The following is a 22,743-nucleotide window of genomic DNA, read 5'->3' as shown; positions in this document are numbered from 1 at the left end:
AAAAGAATGGCTATAAATATTTAGGGGTGTGTGTATGTGTAAATATATATATATATCTTTTTTTTCTTTGATCTGTTTGGGGTATAGATCCAGTGAGCTGTATTGCTGGATCACAGAGTATGCACAGTTTAGAGAAATTAGAGAGATGTTAATTATATAATATTACTAATCATTGATTAAAATTGGATTTAATGGCTAATTATAATTTTTAAAATTTTAGAATGTATGACAACATGTCCACAATGGTGTACCTAAAGGAAGACAAGTTGGAGAAGCTTACCCAGGATGAAATAATTTCTAAAACGAAGCAAGTGATTCAGGGGCTAGAAGCTCTGAAGAATGAACACAATTCTATCTTGCAAAGTTTACTTGAGACACTTAAGTGTTTGAAGAAAGATGATGAGAGTAATCTGGTGGAAGAGAAATCAAACATGATTCGCAAGTCACTGGAAATGTTGGAGCTTGGGCTGAGTGAGGCACAGGTAGGTTGGGAAATGAACTTGAGCTTTATAGATGGAAATAGTGAAGTAACTTATTTTTGAGGGAAAATATGACATTTGATATAGATGTGAAAAGGGATGATCATTTTTAGAATTGGTAATGTTATAAAAGAGAAGACAATAGTTAGGACTTCACACTAGATAAATTATATAAATTTATAGAGGTTCGTCTAGCAGCCTCTCTGAGGACCTAGGGTCTGCCTGCCCAAGTGTGGCATCACGGTCGGATGAATGAGATGAGACACACCGTGCATTTAGCCCACATATGCAGGCATCACACACAGTGCTCTGCCATAGTATCGTAGTATGTTTATTATATAGGTTTTTTTGGTAAACAGACATAATCAATTCTCTACATTTGTGACATTCTACAGTTTGATTGGATATTATCAAATCACCTAAACAACACTCTTGTGATGTTACTATAACAAAGAATTTTGTGATCATTTACTAGGTTTCTACAACACACTGTGATAGATATGATTAATGTGAATAAAGCCATTTGTAGGTTAGTACCCCTTGAGAGGATCATTGTGCTTTTGGTCAGCTTTCACTATCCATCATAATTGCTTGGGAGATGAATAACAAAACACATTTGTATCTAGATGTGAGGACTTAAGGCAGACCAATTTTGGGGTTTTCCTCAATTTACAAGTTCTGTTTTTCTCATGTTACTTTGAAATGCTTAGCAATACTGCTTGGCTTCTGTTCCAACAAATTCATTCGAGTGTGGTCACTATAGGACAAGATTCGTTACAGTACAGCTGGTGTTTATTGTAGGGCCTTGGAGTGTGTCTTGTGCTTGAGAAAGGAGGGGTCATGGGCAGTAATCTTTGGGCTTTTATTTATTTTATTGCAATCTTTTTGGGGTAATAACCTAGGGGGCTTAAAGTAGGGTATATATTTATTGACCCTATAAGTATTTGTTTTCATATTATTTCTCCTGTATTGGGGAGAGAATAATAATCATAACAAGTCCACTAGTGGGGAAATTTGGGGACAGAAATCACAAAGGGGGATCAGCAGGGGGCCCTCATTCTGGGATCTGCTTTGCTGACCTTCCTTCCTCAGACTGTGACCTTGTCAATTGGTCAAGGTATGATGGCCTCCGGCATAAATTGAGTTGTAGATTTGGGAAAGCTTGTTGGATTAAAACTAAGGCTCATGGGGGCAGCTGGGTAGCTCAGTGAATTGAGAGTCAAGTCTAGAGAGAAGTCCTAGGTTCAAATCTGGCCTCACACTTCCCAGCTGTGTGACCCTGGGCAAGTCACTTAACCCCCATTGCCTAGCCCTTACCACTCTTCTGCCTTGGAACCAATACACAGTATTGGTTCCAAGACAGAAGGTAAGGGTTAAAAAACAAAACAAAACCTAAGGCTCAGTCTTAGACTGATGACTTCTGTATATATTAGCTATATAAAGATAGATTTTAGAATTATTGACTTCCTTTTTGCTTTTTGAATTTGAGTTGTTCTAAAAAAATGGATAAAATTGAAACCCTTTAACTTTCTTTTGACTATTTATTTTGTTTATTTACCAGTTGGCATAAAATAAGTGCTGTAATCAACCTACACCCAGAGAAGAATTTATTTAATATCAGAAGTGACAATCTCTACTTTGATTTTATACTTCATTTTATTCCTATTCATGTTATGAGTTTTGAACATAAGAGTTTTAATGTAGATCATTTTGCCAGTCCTTCCACCTTTTTTTTAAGAAGATGGAAAGTTTTACACTTGGTAAAATTTTGTAATACATTGTTGTGAATCTTAATCTCTAGTCCCATGGTTCCTTTTTATGACATAAGGATGGAATTTATGTCTGTTCAACAAAGTATAGTATACTTATTTGGGGGACAACATCTACATATTCATATTAGAGAAATTAAAATCAAAGAAATGTTCAAACAGTAAATTTCGTGAATTCTTAGTTTAAGAATTCAGCAGAAAATTGGGAAGATGATGAATATTATAAGGCAGGATTAAAATTTTTTCTGTATATCCTAGGTAATGATGGCCCTATCAAACCATCTAAATGCAGTTGAATCAGAGAAACAGAAATTGCGTGCCCAAGTACGCCGTCTGTGCCAGGAAAATCAGTGGCTACGGGATGAATTAGCTAACACACAGCAAAAGTTGCAAAAAAGTGAGCAATCGGTGGCTCAACTAGAGGAAGAAAAGAAACACCTGGAATTCATGAATCAGTTAAAAAAATATGATGATGACATTTCTCCATCAGTAAGTAGTTATTTATTAAAGCCATTTCATGTTTATCAGATATTCAGAAGCTTTCAATTCTAAGGTTCTAATTCTAAAGCTGTATGTTTCTTTTTGTGCAAATATTCTTTTCAGTATGATGTTATAGAAAGACTAAAAACCAGGAGTCTTGGATTCTAGTTCTGGCCATTACTATGGGCTTTTGAGAAAATCAGTGAATCTTTCTATGCTTTAATTAAAGTCTCTGTCAAATGTATCTAACTTGTTCTTACCTTTCACATGTGCTGTTATGATCAAATGAGATAATGGTTGTGAAAGTACTTTAAAAATACAAAACATTAAACTTGAATTGTTTAATTTGCTTTTTTTCTACAAAATACTACATTTTAGATGGAAACTTAAGATTCTTAGAGATTTCTGATTCAGAGAGGATTATGTGGCCTGGAACTTAGGCATACTCATTTAAATAAATATTTCAGTGCCTATACTGTTTTAAGGCTATAAAGATGAAAAACCATATAGGCCCTTTTCTTAAAGAGCTTATCTTTTACTTGAGTAAAGGCAATAATATCTGTATATACAAGTAATCTTGATAGAAACTGGTGTAATAAGTTCAAAAGAGAGATTTAAACAGTCTGCCATAAGAATATTTGGGGAGCTAGAGATCACTTTTGCCTGTGGCACTTGACCTGGGTTTTGAAGGAAGAAAAAAGATCAGAAATGTAGGGAGAGTATACAGTTGTATGTAGAGGGATTGGACTTTTTTTTTGTATTATATAAACTTTATTTTATCTTTTTTTTAATTTTTATTTGGTCATTTCCAAACATTATTCATTGGAAACAAAGATAATTTTCTTTTCTTCCCTCCCCACCCTCCCACCACCTCTCCCATAGCCCACGCTCGATTCCACTGGGTATCACATGTGTTCTTGATTCAAACCCATTTCCATGTTGTTGGTATTTGCATTAGAGTGTTCATTCAGAGTCTATCCTCAGTCATATCCCCTCCACCCCTGTAGTCAAGCAGTTGCTTTTCATCGGTGTTTTTACTCCCACAGTTTATCCTCTGCTTGTGGATAGTGTTTTTTAGATCCCTACAGATTGTTCAGGGACATTGCATTGACCCTAATGGAGAAGTCCATTACCTTCGATTGTACCACAGTGTATCAGTCTCTGTGTACAATGTTTTCCTGGTTCTGCTCCTTTCACTCTGCATCACTTCCTGGAGGTTGTTCCAGTCTCCATGGAATTCCTCCACTTTATTATTCCTTTGAGCACAATAGTATTCCATCACCAACATATACCACAATTTGTTCAGCCATTCCCCAATTGATGGGCATCCCCTCATTTTCCAATTTTTTGCCACGACAAAGAGTGCAGCTATGAATATTCTTGTACAAGTCTTTTTCCTTATTATCTCTTTGGGATACAAATCCAGCAGTGTTATGGCTGGATCAAAGGGTAGACAGTCTTTTATCACCCTTTGGGCACAGTTCCAAATTGCTCTCCAGAATGGTTGGATCAATTCACAACTCCATCAGCAATGAATTAGTGTCCCTACTTTGCCACATCCCCTCCCGCATTCATTACTTTCCATAGCTGTCATGTTAGCCAATCTGCTAGGTGTGAGGTGATACCTCAGAGTTGTTTTGATTTGCATCTCTCTGATTATAAGAGATTTAGAGCACGTTTTCATGTGCTTATTAATAGTTTTGATTTCTTTGGCTGAGAACTGCCTGTTCATGTCCCTTGCCCATTTATCAATTGGAGAATGGGTTGATTTTTTGTACAATTGATTTAGCTCTTTGTAAATTTGAGTAATTAAACCTTTGTCAGAGGTTTTTATGAAGATTGTTTCCCAATTTGTTGCTAACCTTTTGGATTTAGTTACATTGGTTTTGTTTGTACAAAAACTTTTTAATTTGATGTAGTCAAAATAATTTATTTTATGGGATTGTACTTTTTAAGGAAGAAAAAGACTGAATGTGGTAAACTGATATATAGCATATGAAATAGTGATTGTAACATATGATATGGTTTGGCAGGAATATAGACTCTGAAGTAGAAAGAATTAAAGTTGGAAAGATAGGTTGGAGCTGATTGTTGAAGATCTTAAAAAATCAGGTCAAGGGGCTCATATTTTCATATTGTGTACAATGAAGAGTTATTGATTTTTTTTTTGAAGCAAAAATGATCATTTGCTTTGGCAACTACATGAAGGATGAATTAAGGGAGAAACTATAGTCCAGAAAATCACTTAAGGGGTAAATACAGGAAGCCAAATGAAAGGTGATAATGATGAGGCTTAAACTTCATTAGTGTCTGAGTAGAGAAGAAGGGAATAAATACAAGTGATTTTTGTGGACAGAGACTGACAGGACTTGGTACATGTTTGGAGGTAGATGTTGAGGGGACAGAACAAAGTAAAAGATAAATCTTTGGTTTCTAGTCAGAGTGACCATAGGTATGTTGACAGAAAAATGAATGGAGTTAATACTTTTAAAATTTTATTCATCAAAATTGTTGCTTGCTGTGGAAAAGAGTCTATTGTTTAAGTCTAAGATTATTGTGTAGCGTAGGAGCCATGTAGTATGATGGTTATAAGACAGTCTTTTCAAATAAAGAAATTAAATTCAAATAAAGAATTCAAAAAAATTCAAATAAAGTTATTAAATGCACCTTTGAAAACTAAGAATTATCTATAAACTCTAAAAACTAATTATGATTCATCTGTTATCAAGAACACCTGGAGTAATTGCAGGGATTTGTTCAAGAACACATGTCTTTCTTATATATTACACCCATGCCTGCTCCCATTTGATAACTGATGTTTTTTTAGAACTACTGTATCTTTTCTTGCTGCCATCATTTGAAGCTGTAGTTCTGTGATCATCAGCATTAATATCCATGATGTCATCAGAATCTGTAGTGGGTTTTCTAGTGGGATTATTTTGGCTGCTAGTTTTTCATGTGAGTCTCACTTGTAGCACACAGCTCTTTAAAGTATGATATCTGCATCACCTCTCTAATTGGTAACTCCTTTAAATGCAGAACTCAGTTTTTTTTCTCAACTCCCCAATTTATTCTGGGGATTTATATTACTTTCACATTCATGGACAACTTTTAGGACAACTCCTAAATATTTTGATTCTAAAGACCTGTTGCTATAAATCAGCGGTTCTCAACCTCCCAATTTGTAGCGATGAGAATACATAATGCATATCAGATATTTACATTCTGATCATAACTGTAGAAAAATTACAGTTTTGAAGTAGCCACCAAAATAATTTTTTGGTTTGGGGTCACTGCAACATGAGGAACTGTATTGTGGGGTCACAGCATTAGAAAGGTTGAGAACCACTGCTATAAATGGTGGTATCACAAATAAGAAATTAAAAGCAGATTTCATAAAATCATAGGATTTTAAGCTGGAGACAGGTTTAGAGTTAATCTAGTCTAGCTTATTCTATTTTACAGATGAAAGAACTAAAACTGATAGAGGTTAAGAGACAGGATAGCATAATTAAAAGAGTAATAGTTGGAAGGGACTTCAATCATCATCTAGTTTAATCTGTACTTGAACAAGAGTTCTCTGTAATATCTCTTACAAGTGGTCATTTAACTTCCACTGATAGAGAGGACTGCCTTGGATGAAACTACTCCACTTTACAGTTATTCTGATTGTTAAGTTTTGCCTAAGATTTTGAAGCAAAATCTGTTTCTCTTTAACTTCAGCCTGTTGCTTGTAGTTATGCCTCTCTTAGATTTGTCAGTATTCTTTCTAAAATGTGACAACTAGAATGAATAATGGTATAACAAGGTCAGGATATACTGAAACTATTATTCCTTTGTTTTAGACAATACAGTTTCATTAATACAACCTAGAATTGCCTTAACTTTTTAGTTCTGATGTCATACTGTTGGCTCATTGAGTTTGCACTCCCCTAAAACATCAGTGCCTTTTTCCTACATGTCCTGCTGCCCAGCCACCTTGTCTCAGTCTGAACTTGTACAGTTAAAAATCCAAATGAACGACTTAATATTTTCTTCATTAAATGTAATTTTGCCAGATTTTGCCCATTTTTCTAGCCTGTTTGAGATCTTTAATAACATGTTATAGGACTAATTTACATATGTGTGGCATATTTCACTTCCTGTAGATTGACATAGATCCATTTATTATTATCCTTTAGGGTTATTTGTTCAATCAGCTAACGTTAATAGTGGAACTGAAACTAGAACTTATATCTCCTTACCCTGGCATTTTATCAGCAACACCATGCTGCTGAATAAGTTGCAGTATAGATAATGAATTAATTGATCATTTAAACTTTAACAAAACCCTTTATTAAAATATTTGCTATGCCAAATGCATGAATAAGATGTTTATATAGCACTTGTAGTCTTAAGATTTGTGCTTTGGGGATTTTCTTTTAATAGGAGGACAAAGACAATGATTCTACCAAAGAACCTCTGGATGACCTTTTCCCCAATGATGAAGATGATCCTGGTCAAGGAAGTAAGTGAAGAGTTGTGTTCTGAAATAACATGAGAAGTATATTTGATTATACTAGTGTATAATTATAATTTCATTATTATATGGGAGATACATGTAACCTGCAGAACAAAGTACTTATTCTTTTATCAGTTATCATGTGTTTGTTTTTAATTCATTTATGTGTTTCTTGTTTTATGATAAAGCATCATTAATGTAGACTCTAGTAAATTAAAACTTGCAGTAACAATTTAGTCACAGTAATTGCTATTGAATTAAAGGCTCAACCCTTTTTTTTTCTTCAGCAAATTTTTAGAGCCATACTGTTGAGTATACACATACCGCAAAACACACACATATTTTAGACCGGACTTGTGATTTCATTTAGTGTGGGGAACTTGTTGTAAAGCAACTTTTACCATTGTAAAAACTTTTACCAGGTTTTACTCACCTTTCACTTCAAGTGTTACCTGGGGCAGTAAGACTCACCCATGGTCACATAGCTATAAGTTTGTGTCAGAGGCAGGTCTTAGGCCTGAGATTCTTGACTTATATTTTGTCCTCTTTCCATTGCCCCATGCTGCCTGTCATAATTATTACAAGGTGGTAAATAGAAGAATTTTAAATATAAGAAGATAATACTGATTTTTAAAGCCATAATTAGATTTGCCATAAGTATTTAAAGTATGTTTACACATGATAATAGAGTTCTGTTTTATTTTGTGTAAAAACTGTAGGTTGCTATAGAATATTCTTAGAATACTGACTTTTAGCAAGCCAGATATTCTTAACAAAACTACCATCATCATGTTCATTGTGATAATTGTTTTCTTAATTACATTATGATTTTTTCTTTATTATAAATCATAACTAAAATCATCTTATTTTTAGTTCAACAGCAACATAGCAGTGCAGCTGCTGCTGCCCAACAAGGGGGCTATGAAATTCCAGCACGGCTTAGAACTCTTCATAACCTTGTTATTCAGTATGCTTCTCAAGGGAGATATGAGGTTGCTGTACCATTGTGCAAACAAGCACTAGAAGATCTTGAGAAGACTTCTGGTCATGATCACCCTGATGTTGCCACTATGCTAAATATCTTGGCTCTGGTATACAGGCAAGTATTTCTCTAGTCTCTTTGTTAGAAAATTTAAAGGGGAAAAAACCCTATAAAACATATATACATATAATTTTTAAAAGCTTTATCTTGTCTACTATTAATTTATGCTTTACGTAATCTTTGCACTTTGTAAACTGACCTCGATTCAGAAAGAAGAATGCTGTTAGTAGTTTCTTGCTCTCCATTTAAGTTTATTTATAACCAAAAAATAAAAAAAAAGAGTTCTTCAAACATGAAGTAGAGAGTGATTAGAAACTACTCATGGCAAAATTTCTCTGTACCCGATCTTGCTCTGCCCTTGGGTCACCTCAGTGAATTTATGCATTTCCATTATTTGCAACTGTTTCTCTATATTTGTGTGGAAAATTGACTATTTCATTGAAACAGTTATTTAATAAGTTAGGTTTTTTGTCTCATTTTATTTTTTAGTTTTAGGAACTATTTACTTTCTTAAAAGGTAAACCAAAACAAAGAGCTATCATTGATTTTAAAAACTGAATTAATCAAATATTTCTTTCTGTATAAAAGTTTTCCAAACAAATATTAGAAATGTCAGTGCAGTAGTTAAGTTCTCTGCCAAGAATGGCAGAGAAGATTTCTTTTAATTATGTAAATGGACTCATAAATATTCACTTTGTTTTCCTATGACATTATATAGGAATAAGTTACATTAGGACTTTTATTCCATTTACTGGTCATATCTCTTGTCACTTTTCATTGGGGATCTTTGATAGAGGAATGTGATTAAGATTAGGGATCAGTTCTAATCATTGCTACTGAAACTGAAGCCATTGCAGCAAAAACTCAGGAGCCCTGGGTGATTTAACTAAGGGTGAAGTTCACATTACCTAAGAAAACTTAGCACCTTCAACTAACATGGAAGGTTGAGTATTCCTTATCCAATATGTCGGGACACAGTTTAATTTTTTATTGTTATTATTGAAATCACCCCAACTTATAGTCACTTGGGAAAATCTCGATGAGTTAAAGAACTTAATGTTTGTCTTTAAATTTAGAGATCAGAACAAATACAAAGATGCAGCTAATCTACTAAATGATGCACTGGCTATCCGAGAAAAAACTTTGGGCAAAGATCACCCGGCGGTTTGTATATTTTTTTTCCACCCTTTTGATATATAACTTTTTCCTCCTGTGCTTTACTAAACTTATTTTAATATTAAACTCAACAGGAAAGGGTTAAGACCTGTCTATTCATTAGATGGTAAAGGTAGGAGTGCTCCCTTTACTGAATATCAATTATAAGTTCTAAGCATTCTTCTCTTTAATATTTGCCATAAAACCAAGTGCATATTTAATCTATTTAAAGCAATGTATCACACAAAATGGGTCAAGTACCACATTTTTTATTCTAAATCAAGCTGCATGTACTTGTGAAAAAAAATTTCTAAAGTTGTATTTTTACCCCTCCCTGCCAAATCAGTGCTAAATGATATGAATTTTTACATTATGCTTCCAGCAAAATATTTTATTGAGATCATGCTATTTATTATGATTTGTTTAATTATGCTCAATAATGTGTTACTTTACATAATTTACTCTACAGTGAGGCACTCTTATTATACCTGGACTTACAAGTAACATTTGTTCCATATTGCATATATTCCTTTGGTATGTCTAAAGTAGAAAGTATTACCCTTTACAATTTGATTAAACATTTATTTAAAGTAAAATTTTATTCTTTCATCCAATTAAGAGTCCTCCACTGTACAATTAGGATATAATTAAATTTTATATATTATATAATGTTGGCTATCTTCACATTTTAGTTTTGATCAGTTTTATTGTGTTAAATGTTCATACTTTGATAGGTGGCAGCAACTTTGAATAATCTTGCAGTTCTTTATGGCAAAAGAGGGAAGTACAAAGAAGCTGAGCCTTTGTGTAAGAGAGCCCTGGAAATCAGAGAGAAGGTAGAAAAAAACAAGAGTACATTGTAATATCCTGTATTCTTTTCTTTGTTTCAAATGTTCACATGACCAGGATTGTTACTGTATTTCAATACTGATTCTTTCTTCACTGGGAGAAAATTTTGAAATTTATTGTCTTCACAGCTTTTGAAGTGACTTTAATATTGGGGCTAGGGTATGAGAATGGGGAACAATTTAACACAAGTATTTTTTAATTTATCTTTATAAAATAAGATATAAGTATTCAGGAGTTGGCTTTATTTTAAAGAAGAAATCAGAATTAAGAAGGGTTTTTGGAGGTGGAAAGAATGATGCTATCTTCTTTAAGAGAGAAAAAGGATGTTTATCAATAATTACATTTTTAAATGTATTTGTACAGTGTTGCATTAAAAAATTTGATAGCAAAATAATAATTTATTCAAAGAGATTAGTTTAATGTACTGTTACTGTAACTTAAAATATACAGTTTTAAAGCATTTGAGTTGCAAACAGAGTTTATGGGGGTGGAAAAATAATTCTATATCATTTAATTTCTTTTTATTATCTACATTTTATGTGTATTTGGTATTAACATACATATTAAATTGATTACTGGGTGATAGGAGAGTTGGGAATATGGAATAAAACAGGACCTACCATCATATAAAATTATCCAGGCATGTCTTTATCATGAGGTCATTCAGTAGAGCTATGTAAAGTAGTCAAATATTGAGTGCATTGGTGATAAAATTTTAAATACAAATGAAAAGATAAGTATACAAAAATATTCAATTTGAGACTAGTGAAATTTAAGTGACTATCAAGCAGGAAGGATTTTTTCTTTTTCCTAATACAATATGTCTTTATTCCTAGGTTTTGGGAAAAGATCACCCAGATGTTGCCAAACAGTTAAATAACTTGGCCTTACTGTGCCAGAACCAGGGCAAGTATGAGGAGGTAGAATATTATTATCAAAGAGCACTTGAGATCTACCAGACAAAACTGGGACCAGATGACCCCAATGTGGCCAAAACAAAAAATAACTTGGTATGTAGATGGAAAATAAATTAGATTTTATCAGAGTTCCAGTCACTAATTTAACTTTTAGTTATATACATTAAGGTATATTTCAATTTTGTTTAAGGGATGTCTATTCTATTTTGATTTATTTAAAGGCATCTTGCTACCTGAAACAAGGGAAATTCAAGCAGGCTGAAACACTGTACAAGGAGATACTTACTCGTGCACATGAGAGAGAGTTTGGCTCTGTAGATGGTAAGAAATTTTGGTTACGTTTATAATGAAGTACAATAGAGTTCACATTTTAAGTGTTTTAAAATGAGCAGTGATTTCCACCAATACTTTTGTGATATTCCAAAATATCATATCTCAAAGGGTAGCAGATAATTCTTAAAACAAATTTAACTCAGATTAGCTTTGATATAATATCTATATCTATATCATATGCCACCTTGCCTTTAGTCTTTTCTCTCTTTCATCTATTCTCAATATGAGTAATATTAGACTCAAATAGAAATGGAGGCCACTAAACTGTATATAATGATTCCTGCAGGCCACATACTGATTTAGAAAACTACATATTAACATTATTTATGTTCTGTTGTATATTTATTTTGTTAAATATTTTCCAGTTATATTTTATTGGGTCCAGCTCAACCAAGGAAAGTTGCCACTGGTAATGGGCCTCAATTTCACCTTTTTGTTATCCTTTTTGAAACTTCTATATTTGTATATATTTTATAGTATACCTAATAGTGCATTAATTATGTGTACATAATTTGCAAGTAACCAAATATGTACACATTAGAGATAAATGCTCAAATGTTTTTTGTTATACTTATATACACTACGTATTGGAATTATATGCTTAAAAGTTTTTACTGATCAAGGTACATCATCAGAAAGTTCGGAGTCCATTGCTCTAGGTCAGTGATGGCGAACCTTTTAGAGACTACATGCTGTGCCTCCCCCCACCCCTAATCCCCACCGAAACTGTGTGCTGTGCCCTGCTCTCCCACCAAGTGCACCCCCCCCCACACACACACACACATACACATAGGGGAGGGAGAAAGAGTTCCCATTGGGTTGCTAGACAGGCAGATGAATTGAGGAATGTCTTCAGCAAGTGTAGAGAGGGGAAGGAGAGTGGCCCAAGAGCTCTACTCTCCTCTAGCTCTGCCGCCTATGAGCTATTACCTTACCTATTGGGCTGCTGGGCAGAGGGGTGGGGGATGAGAAAAAATGTTGTCAGGCATGATGGAGAGTGGGAGGGGAGCATCTCTGCCCAAGACCTCTGCCTTTCTAGTGATGAAGTCTGGAGATGGGGGAATGGCACATGTGCCCATAGAGAGTGCTCTCTGTTTGTTCTTTGGCACACATGCCATGGGTTTGCCATCACTGCTTTAGGTCATTCTTTTGCCTATATCAGTGATAAGACTCAAAGTCTTTCCACCTCAGGCTGTGACCTCATTCTGATTATTTTTACTTTTCCTATTATTATCTTTTTATTTTTATTATTTTTATTTTTTTAAAAACCCTTACCTTCTGTCTTGGTTCCAAGGCTCTCAATCCACTGAGCTACCCAGCTGCCCCCTGTTATTATCTTTTTAAACATCATGACTTTTTGTTTTATCAGTCTTTGCAAATCCTATGATCTTTATCACTACTGTAAGACAAATTCCAAAGTTTTTAATGATATCTTTTTTTAATAAATTCTTAATTTCCCCCTGTATTCCTCCCTCTCTTACTCCTAGAGCACCATCCTATATAATAAATATTTTTTAAAGAACAAAAAAAGGAAAAAAAATAGGACAATTAATACATTGAAAAAGTGCAGGTGCAACACCTTTGGATCTCCCAGTCTCCACAAAGGACTAGATTCATTGTGTTCTCTCATAACTCTTCATTTAGGTCATACTTGATCTTTATAATTTTATTATATTCATTTTTTATTTTTATTTGGTGAGGTTCTTTCCATTTACCTTGTAGTCATTGTGTATTTTGTTTTCTTGTGTCTACTTCACTCTTCATTAGTTCATATAGGTCTTCCCATGTTGTATTCATCACATAATTATCATTTCATCACATTAATTTCAATATAAAATTCATCACATTAACTTCTTATAGGACAATAATATGGCATTGTATTTGTGTACCCCAATTTGTTTAGCTATTCCCCAATCAATGTTCATATCTGCTTTGTTTTCAATTCTTTGTTCTCACAAACAGCCAGCTTCAACTTAACTGAACTTCTCCTGCTTTGATAACTTTTTTCCATTTCTTTTCCTTGGAAGCTTTCCCCATCTTAGTTTCCATATATTTACTGGTTTTTCATTGTTGCCTAAAATCATACTAAAAGTATTCCTTAAATTTCTCTTGAACTCCCCCTAAGTCCAGCCATTCTCTCAAGAACTCTTTCATATCTCTCTTCCCCTTTATAGCTAAATTCCTATAAATAATGGTCTGTATTCAGTGATTGTGCTTATGATCCATCTTTTTACTTTGCCGGTCTCCTGAAATGTTGTCTCAAGTTATCACTGGGGGTAGCTAGGTGGCTTTCAATGAAGGCCTAGAGATGGGGAGGTCTTGGGTTTAAAGCCAGCCTCAGATACTTCCTAGCTGAGTGATTCTGGGCAAGTAACTTAAACTCCATTGCCTAAGCTTTAGGCTCTTCTGCCTTAGAACCAATATATCACATTGATTCTAAGACAGAAAATAATGTTTTTTAAAAAACAGCACTAATCACTTAAATTGCTCAATCAAATGATCTAGACCTCATCCTTCCTGACCTTTCTGTAGTTTTTTTATGCTGTTGACCTCTCTTCCCCCCTGCATTAACTTTTATTATATTGATTTTTTCTGGTATTTACTCTGTTTTAATGGCTCTTCCTTAGTTTGTTTTGCTGGTTTATCATGCAATCTTCTGCCCAAGTATACATTTTTACTTAAAAATTCTGATCTAGGATCTCTTTTAATGCTTCCCCTTCTTCCCCCCTAACCCCTGGTCTTTTTCTTTCTTTGGTGATAGTGTTTGCTCCCATGGGTTTATCTTCTCTATACTAACTTACCTTATATCCATTCTGTTTTTCACCCATAAATTCTGGGCCCAAATTTCTAAGTGCCATAGTAATATCTTCACCTAGATTTTCTGCTGACTTTTCAAATTCATTATTCCCCCCAGGCTCCCCTTTACCCTTATCCTTTCCCTCCTTAAAACTTTTCTTTTTTTCAGTGTTGTCACCATCTTTTTTTCTCTTTCTGTCACCCAAAGTATCAAACCAGATGACAACATCTTTCACTTTTCCCTCCACAATATCTCTCAAAACCATGTTCTTCCATTTTACCCTGCTACCACCTTATTTCAGGCCAAAAATTACTTCTTTTTTTGCCATTATTCTGCCAGTTATTGCTGGTCTTCCTACCTCCAGTCTTAACAGTTTTCAATATATCTTTCTTAGAGTTGGCAAAAAATCTTTCTGAGACACAGTTTTTGCTTTCCTGCTCTGAGATTTTCAATGGCTCCTTCTCACTTTCAGTATAAAATACTAACTTCTTAGGCTATATTTAATTAATGTTTAACTTATTAAATAAACTTATTAAACATATTCTAGGCACTGTGCTATGGACTACGGATATAATTAAGGATAGTTTCTACCTTGAAGAAGCTAACATTACCTAAAGGAGCAAAGCATGTATACAGTTATTGTTAACCCAAAGTAAATGAAATGGGGACATTGCTAAATTACTGGAGGGATCAGGAAAGGTATAATATTTAAAAAGTGACATGAGATTGTGCTTTGAAGAAGAAGCCAAAGAGTCTATGATCCAGAAATGAGAGGGGAGTAAATTTCTTATAGGGAGAACCCCCTGTGCAAATGCAGTAGTGGGAAATGGAATGTCATGATATATGAAGAACAGCAAGCAGGCTTTATCTGGAATGGAGAGGGTATGAAGGGGAGTAATATAAAATAAACTGGAAGGCCAAATGGGGATCCAGGTTATGAAGGACTTTAAATGTCAGACTGAAATTTTTGTATTTTATCCTAAAGTTGGTAGGAAACCTTTAGAAATTTTTAGTCAGATCTGTGTTTTAGGGTTATCAATGCAGGGCAACTAGGTAGGAGACTATTACAATAGTTCAGGCAAGAATCTTGGTCCTCTCAAACTAGAATTAGTTTATCTGTGTCACTAGTTTAGTAGTTTCATGCTGAGATGAAGCACATATAGAGGATGTCCCACACATGGATCATGCATTTAGCTCTGCTTCAGGTTATATATATATTGTGAAATCTAATATCTACATGGGGAAGTACTAGAACTCTGCCTAAGATCTCAGATTTTTGTGAATTTATCTAATTTTATTGTTTTGCTAAAGATCTTTATTATGTTAAATTTTTGTTGTTGAATCTCTTTAGTTATTTAGAAAATTTATCATTATCCACAAATGGATAAAAATAAATGAAAAAAATCAATTTTTGATCCTACTCAAGTGCAGAGAAAACTATTTAATAGATAAATCAAGAGAACTAGATTGGAAAATAGGGAATGTGGTTTTTCATTCATTTGCATATGCAAAATTCACAGACTGATCATGTTCTAGGACAGAAAAAAGCTATAGATGTTTTTAGAAAGGATCCTTTTGTTTCAAGAGAATGGTTTTGAAAATAGTCTAATTTTACTCCCTTTTCTCCCTTAGGAAGATAGCAGACTGAGCTTACTGTACTGGAGACATGATTTTGCCATCAAATAGCTAGATAGTCTTGGAAAGTCATTTCCGCTCTATGGGAATCAATTTTTTTTAAATAATCCATCTTAAAAAATACATTTTTTTATCATCATCTTCATAGCTCAACGTATGCCTCCCCACCCTCTCCTAAGTGAACTAATAAAGAATTTTTAAAAAAGAGGAAAGGTAGAGGAAAGCCATTTAGAACTAACCAATATACCAAAAAAAGTCTGACATATTCCATATGTGTGGTTTTCCATTTTTGCAAAGGAGTGAGCAGAAGTGCCTTCTTATTTCTCTTCCTTGGGTAGGCATTTTCTAAGATCTCTGGCAGTGTGTCTTTAGTGTAATCCTTTAGTGTGTTTGATGTGCAATTGGTTGTTGGAGTCTCTGTATTTCCTCTACTATCTTTAAAATGTTTTCACAGCACAAATGAATACATTAATGAACTTAATTAAATCTTTCTGTGATAGTTTAGGCTCTACTCGTGCTCATCATTCTGAATATCAAATTTAGGAAATCTATACTATTGCAAAACAAAGCTGGGTAAAGAAGCTTAGGATATATGTGGACTATTATATTTAAAAGAAAGTCTTTGATATGAAATAGTTCTCTCATTTGTTTTCTTGTGATTATCTCTTGAAAGGAGGTAGATTATAACCAAAAATTTAATTTCATTGAGCATCTTGGTACTTGCATTTTGGTTTTTTATTATACTTGCATTTAAATGCATTACTTAATTACTTATTTATCTACCTAAGATTTAGTTTTGTTTTGGAGTTCAATAGGATGTAAATATGACCATAGTGGATGCCTTTATGACATTTGTTTTATAAATTGGTGTTGTAATCTGTATCAAAATCAGTGAAGATTATTTGCTTATATGCAAAGTAAACATCCCAAGCCTTGTCAGCTATATGGTTTGTATTTGTCTTCTTGTAGCCAAATAATATCTTAAAACATGTTGTGAACCTTTTGTGGCACACTGTGAACCTTGCAGACTCTTTTTCAAAATAATGTTGGTTGCCTACTTTCATAATGAAAGGAAATACTGAATTTCAGTTAGAAGTTGGTAAAAATAGACTGTTTCCCCAATTCAAGGTCATGGACCCCTGGAAATATATACACAGATCCCCATCAATGGACCCTTCATGGAATATACCTCTGGCTTAGTGATAAGAGTTCTGGAATATGGAATCTCAAAGGACCTGAATTTCAGTCTCAGCTTTGCCATTTTTTACTAGGGTGTCTTTTAATTTCTCTATATTTCAGCTTCTTTATCTTGTTAAATGAGGGGGATTGACTAGATATCTTTAAAGTCCATTTCTTTTTTTTTTAACTCTTACCTTCTGTCTTAGAATTGATATTGAATATCGTTTCTAAGGTAGGAGAGCAATAAATGCTACACAATTGAGGTTATTTATCTAGGGTCATGCAGTAAGTTTCTGAGGCCAAATTCTTAAAGTCATTTACTTTAAATTTGTGTTGCTCTCATTTTGAATTTTAATTAAAGACTTACAGACATTAGAATATCAGCTTTTGTGGTAAGAGCCATATAGGCCATAGAATGAACTAATGGGCAAAATTGTTTAAAGCACCTACTATGTGCCAGGTTTTGTGGACACATTGTAAAATGAAGCCATCTCTGTCCTGGGTCTAATTCAATTAGTGTAAACTACATATATATAAATAAGGCTATGCAAAATATGTCCAAAACAAATACAAGATAAATTTTGGGTTTGGAAGACACTAGTTCCTGGGGGTATCAGGGAAGGTTTCATGTACAAAGTAATGCTTCTATAGAGTTTTGAAGGAAATAAAGGATTCCCAAAGGCAAAGATGAGTAGGGAAAATATTCCAGAGTAATTATGATTTCTGATCAATTGCTTTTGCCTCTGTATGTTTAACTTAAAAACTTTTTACTAATATCTATCAACTTGGTTTTTTTTTCATTTTTCTTCTCTCTATACTTAGAAATATGGGAAAAGTGCTCTCTAATAAATTTTAAGGTATTTTATAAATGTGAGTAGTTTTTTGTGCCTTGCTATTCTCTCATAAAAAGAAGAATGCCTTTTGAAGTAAAAATGACAAGAAAAAAATATTGTCTGTTGTGTTTAGTTTGGTAATGTATTATTTTCCTTTTCCTTAGATGAAAATAAACCCATTTGGATGCATGCTGAGGAGAGAGAAGAATGCAAAGTAAGACTAAGATTTTAAGAGATTGTTAAAGATTTTTTTTTGTCATGAATTTGATATTGATTGTTGTATAATTTCTAATTTAGGGAAAACAAAAGGATGGGACATCTTTTGGAGAGTATGGTGGCTGGTACAAAGCTTGCAAAGTTGATAGGTATGTATGTTTTATATTGGCATACAATTGAAGTCGTTGGAGATATTTCAGGCATTATACTTTCATCCTTTCAAAGTTTTCCATAGCATTAAATCAGTGATTTGAAAGTTAAACATTGAGTGCCTACTATATACAAAGCGTAAAGATGAAAAGATTTTTTTAATGACTTTGTTTTACTAGATTAATAAGACATGCATATACATTTGTGGCATATAGAGTCCCTCTAAAAATCAATTCCATGTATTCTATGGATCTGTTTCCACCAAAAACTCTAAAGCCTTTTGTTTCCACCAGTATGCTTATTCTTAGTACTTATCCAGAGGACATAGCTAAAACAAAAGTGTTTTATGAAATAGCTTTTTAGCAGTGAGTATTTTTTCGTTTATTTATTTATTTTAAGACCATACAATATTGTGTATTGGCTCCAAGGCAGAAGAGTGGTAAGGGCTAGGCAATGGGGATCAAGTGACTTGCCCAGGGTCACAGAGCTGGGAAGTGTCTGAGGCCAGATTTGAACCTAGGACCTCCCACCCCTAGGCCTGGCTCTCAATCCACTGAGCTACCCAGCTGTCCTCAGCAATGACTATTTTAACCCAAGTTCTATTGTGTGGTGACTTTAAAGCCTCTTCCTATAAAGGCAAGTGCATGTTGACAGCTCTTTAGTCATAGTGAGAGGCTATGAGACATTATATTTAGCTAACAAAAAAAAACGATGTAAAGTTCCTCCAGCCCAAAGTTGTTTTTCCTTTTTACCAACATGTTTCTTAAAACCTTTTTTGTATCATGAAGCCTGTTGGCAGCCTTGATTATGTTTTTAAATGCATACGACAAAATATAGCATATTATAACAAACTTTCTGCAGAGATAGAGTTCCTAGATTAAGAAACCCCATTTTAACACCTCTGTTTGGCGCTCAGATCATAGTCTTTTATCCCAGACTATTGATTTAGGATTAGAAATTTAGAAGGCTTGATGAGTTTGACTCAAAACAAAAGGTAAGTGAAAGAAACAAGGTCATTATTTTCCATCCTCTTGCCTGGAATTTTGCCTTTTTTATGATATCTATTAACAAAATTCTCTAGTTTTATTACTATATTTTGAGTATCTAAAATGTCTTGCTGTCATCTAAAAGATTAATACGAGGTAGGAAATGAAAGAAGTTAAAGAGAGAGGAAATAGCACATGAGTTGAGCGTTGCAGGTAGGTTATGGTATGACGGATTTATAGTTTAGTTAGTTTAATCCTTTCATTTGACAGATAAGGAAACTAGGCCCTATAGAAATTAAGTGATTTGTTTTAGGTAGTAAATGGTAAAGTCAAAATTTGTAACTAGGTCCTCTGTCTCCAAAGCCATCATTTTTTTCACTGTACCATGCTATGTCCTAACAATCCTGAAAGGTAAGAATAAGGAAGGTGAGCATTCTAGGAATGGGTATTGGAGACTTGATGGCATTTAAGAGTTTGGTGAATAGCTGGTAGTATAGTTTGACTGGAAAAAAGAGTATTTGTCATGTTATAGCATGAAATAAAGATTAAAAAAATGTGTTGAAACAAAATTGTAGAGGGACTTAAACAAAGGCTAAGGAGTTTTTATTTTATCCTAGAGGCTAGTGAGTTAGTGAAGACTTCTGAACATGGGAATAATATGGGACTAAATCTGTGCCCCAGGAAGATTATTTTGGCAGCTGTGGAAAGAATGAATTGGGCAAAGGGGAGCCTGGAAGTGAGGAGGTGAGAGTTAGGCTATTGCAGTAGTATCAAGTGGGAGCTGTTGAGGATCTTAAATAGGTTAGTAGAAAAGAGAGCAGAGAAAAGGGGATAGGTGTGAGTAACGTGGAGGCCTTGGTGACTGATTGGCTATGGACAGGTGAGTGGAGAAAAAAGAAAGATGACCATGGGGCATTAGATATTGGAGAACAAGAGGATAGTGGTGTCATCAGCAGAAATAGATAAATTTGTCAGACTGAAATTTAGAGGGAAGGTGATATATTAGGTAAAGACATAGACTTTGAAATGATTTCCAGGTGGAGATATTTACCCGGCAATTGGAGATTCCATGACATTGGAGTTGAGGAGAGATTAGGAATAGAAAAAAAGCATCTCATAGATATGACATGGTGGATGAAAGAAAAGAGAAGAGAAAAGATACTGGGACAATGTCTTGGGGGATATACTCAGACTTAGTGGGAAGAGATGAAGCAGCATATAGTCATATAGGAAAGAGGAATCATCCATGATTACTCACTTTCATTCACCTCACACAGGCACTCATTTCCGAATCTGACATTTCTTCCCCTCCACAACATCTCTGGATATGCACCCTTCTTTCTGCTCATAAAGCTATTATTCAGGCTCAGGCCCTCATCATTTTGCAAATGATTATAGTAACTTATAATTATGAGTCTTTTTGTTTTCATTTGGGCTTCATAATCCCATGAGATAAGTAGAAATGAGATTAATATTTTACAGATGATGAAAAAGAGACTCAGAGAGATTTAAAGTAGTTATCCAAGGTTACACATCCTTTGTGATAGAATAAGGATTGTAATCCAGGTGTGTTATTCATCATTGAATGTTCTTTTCCTAGCATTATCTGCTGTTGATATCTCAGTCATGATTTTATTTTGGGGTTAATAGTAGAATACTGAATATATTATATAAATGTATTGATTGATTTTATTGAAAAAAAAATTCTAGATCTTGGAAGTTTCAACTTCCTTACCTGTTTCTAGTTTCTTCTTTAAAGAATCAGTTCAAGAGCCATTTTCTAGATAATGCCTTTTCTTGGTCTTCCTGACACTCTCCTTTCCTCCAGCAATGAATGGCTTACCTTTCAAATTACCTAGTTTTTATTTTGTATTAATTTTGCATATACATGCACACATAGACACACAGGTTCATTGTGCAAAACATGTACAGTGTGAATGTACACATGCATGTCATCTTCCCTGACATTCCTTCAGGACCTTTTATTTTTGTGACCCTTGTGCCTAGTACATTCCCTGTCACATAGTAGCAATTAAGAAATGCTTCCTATGTGATTGTCTGTTTTGCATATTCTAAGTGTATGTTTACTGAATTGATTTGATTTTTATGATCCTAAAAATAATTAAGTTCAAACATTTTATGTCCAAAATGGGTGTACTAGGTTATTCAAACATTGAATAATAGTATTTGCTTTTAGAACTTTATAGTCTTAGTCATATGAAATCAAGAAGTGAATACGTTTCAAGGAATAATTCTTGATTGTTTTGCCAGTCATGATTTGATTATATACAGTGCTGAGAAAAATCTTTTAAAAAATTTAAATATAGCATTAAGTATGAAGATTATGGCCCACAACTTAAACACAAATAAGTTTGAGTTTCTAAAGGAAACAGAAATTTCTAAAGAACTCTACAAATTTTTAAGCATTCCAGAAATATGATTTTCAATGGTTTCCAAGTTAAAATAGGAATCTATATTTAATCTTTTTTTCCTATTTAGTCTTTAGAATTATATCTATGGAAATGTTAACTTTACACTTTTGCTTTAATTGTGATGTGCACTTTTATTTTCTATAGTCCAACTGTGACAACCACTTTAAAGAACCTTGGAGCACTTTATAGACGTCAAGGCAAGTTTGAAGCTGCTGAAACATTAGAGGAAGCAGCCATGAGGTCTCGAAAACAGGTAAGTTTTAAATTGTTCTAATTTTTAGCTTTTGTAATTATCAGAACTTTTTTTTTCCTATTATATTCCTTTCCCTTTAGTATAATATCTAGGGAAATAAGTTTTTATGGTTTGTCCTTTATAATAAAGAAAAGAAGTCATATGTAAAAAAGGATGTCTTTTATGTAAGCTCCTTTGAGTTCAATTCCATTTTAAACCTAAAACAGTATCATATATTAGCTAATAACTTAAATTACATTTAAAAATCTCATCAATGTAAAATTAACATTACCTAGCACTACATTGCTCATGGAAATTGGAAAATAAATTGTAAAATTGCTACTAACTGAAATGTAGATATGCATTTATTTTTAGCTTTACTAACATAGTTTCTTCTGGGAGAATTATATTATTTTAATTTAAAGTGAGTTAGCTAGGCATAAATAGTATGTGAATGATAAAACTGATAAATCACATTTGTAGAGCCCTCAGCATATTCACTCTTAGTTGAGCCTTATAACCATGTGAGGTAAGTAGAAGCATAAGTAACAATTCCATAGATCATGAAATCTCTCGAGAATTGTCTTGTCCAAGGTTATAACCCAATAATCCCATAGGATCCTAATCCAAGTATGCTACAATTATTCTTTTCACTATACTACCAGCCTTTGGGTTCTCAGTCATGCTTAAATTTGGGGTTAATGATATAAAACTGAGTAACTTAATGCCTATTATAAAAATATATTGACCTTTTTTTT

At 33.7% G+C, this 22,743-nt stretch overlaps 1 protein-coding gene across 22 annotated transcripts in view; it reads left to right on the top strand.

Moving 5' to 3' along the window:
- Positions 1 to 220: 220 nt before the first annotated feature.
- The window catches only part of KLC1 (kinesin light chain 1), a 48,564-nt gene continuing 26,041 nt past the window's right edge, over positions 221 to 22,743 (top strand). For all 22 annotated transcript variants that reach the window (XR_008915064.1, XR_008915063.1, XR_008915065.1 and 19 more), the window contains exons 1-11: positions 221 to 482; positions 2,507 to 2,737; positions 7,157 to 7,235; positions 8,103 to 8,328; positions 9,348 to 9,435; positions 10,161 to 10,262; positions 11,112 to 11,285; positions 11,414 to 11,513; positions 18,134 to 18,183; positions 18,267 to 18,334; positions 21,898 to 22,006. Coding sequence is in view for 18 of the 22 variants with exons in the window: in XM_016431322.2 (XP_016286808.1) it covers positions 222 to 482; positions 2,507 to 2,737; positions 7,157 to 7,235; positions 8,103 to 8,328; positions 9,348 to 9,435; positions 10,161 to 10,262; positions 11,112 to 11,285; positions 11,414 to 11,513; positions 18,134 to 18,183; positions 18,267 to 18,334; positions 21,898 to 22,006 (1,488 nt within the window). In the remaining 4 variants the exon portion in view is untranslated. The remainder of the gene's footprint in view (positions 483 to 2,506; positions 2,738 to 7,156; positions 7,236 to 8,102; positions 8,329 to 9,347; positions 9,436 to 10,160; positions 10,263 to 11,111; positions 11,286 to 11,413; positions 11,514 to 18,133; positions 18,184 to 18,266; positions 18,335 to 21,897; positions 22,007 to 22,743) is intronic.

This window comes from Monodelphis domestica, chromosome 1, assembly GCF_027887165.1.
Source record: "Monodelphis domestica isolate mMonDom1 chromosome 1, mMonDom1.pri, whole genome shotgun sequence".
In the NCBI taxonomy this organism is placed as follows: Eukaryota; Metazoa; Chordata; class Mammalia; order Didelphimorphia; family Didelphidae; genus Monodelphis; species Monodelphis domestica.
The sequence above is the reverse complement of the archived record's forward strand: the minus strand, read 5'-3'. Positions and strand labels throughout refer to the sequence as shown.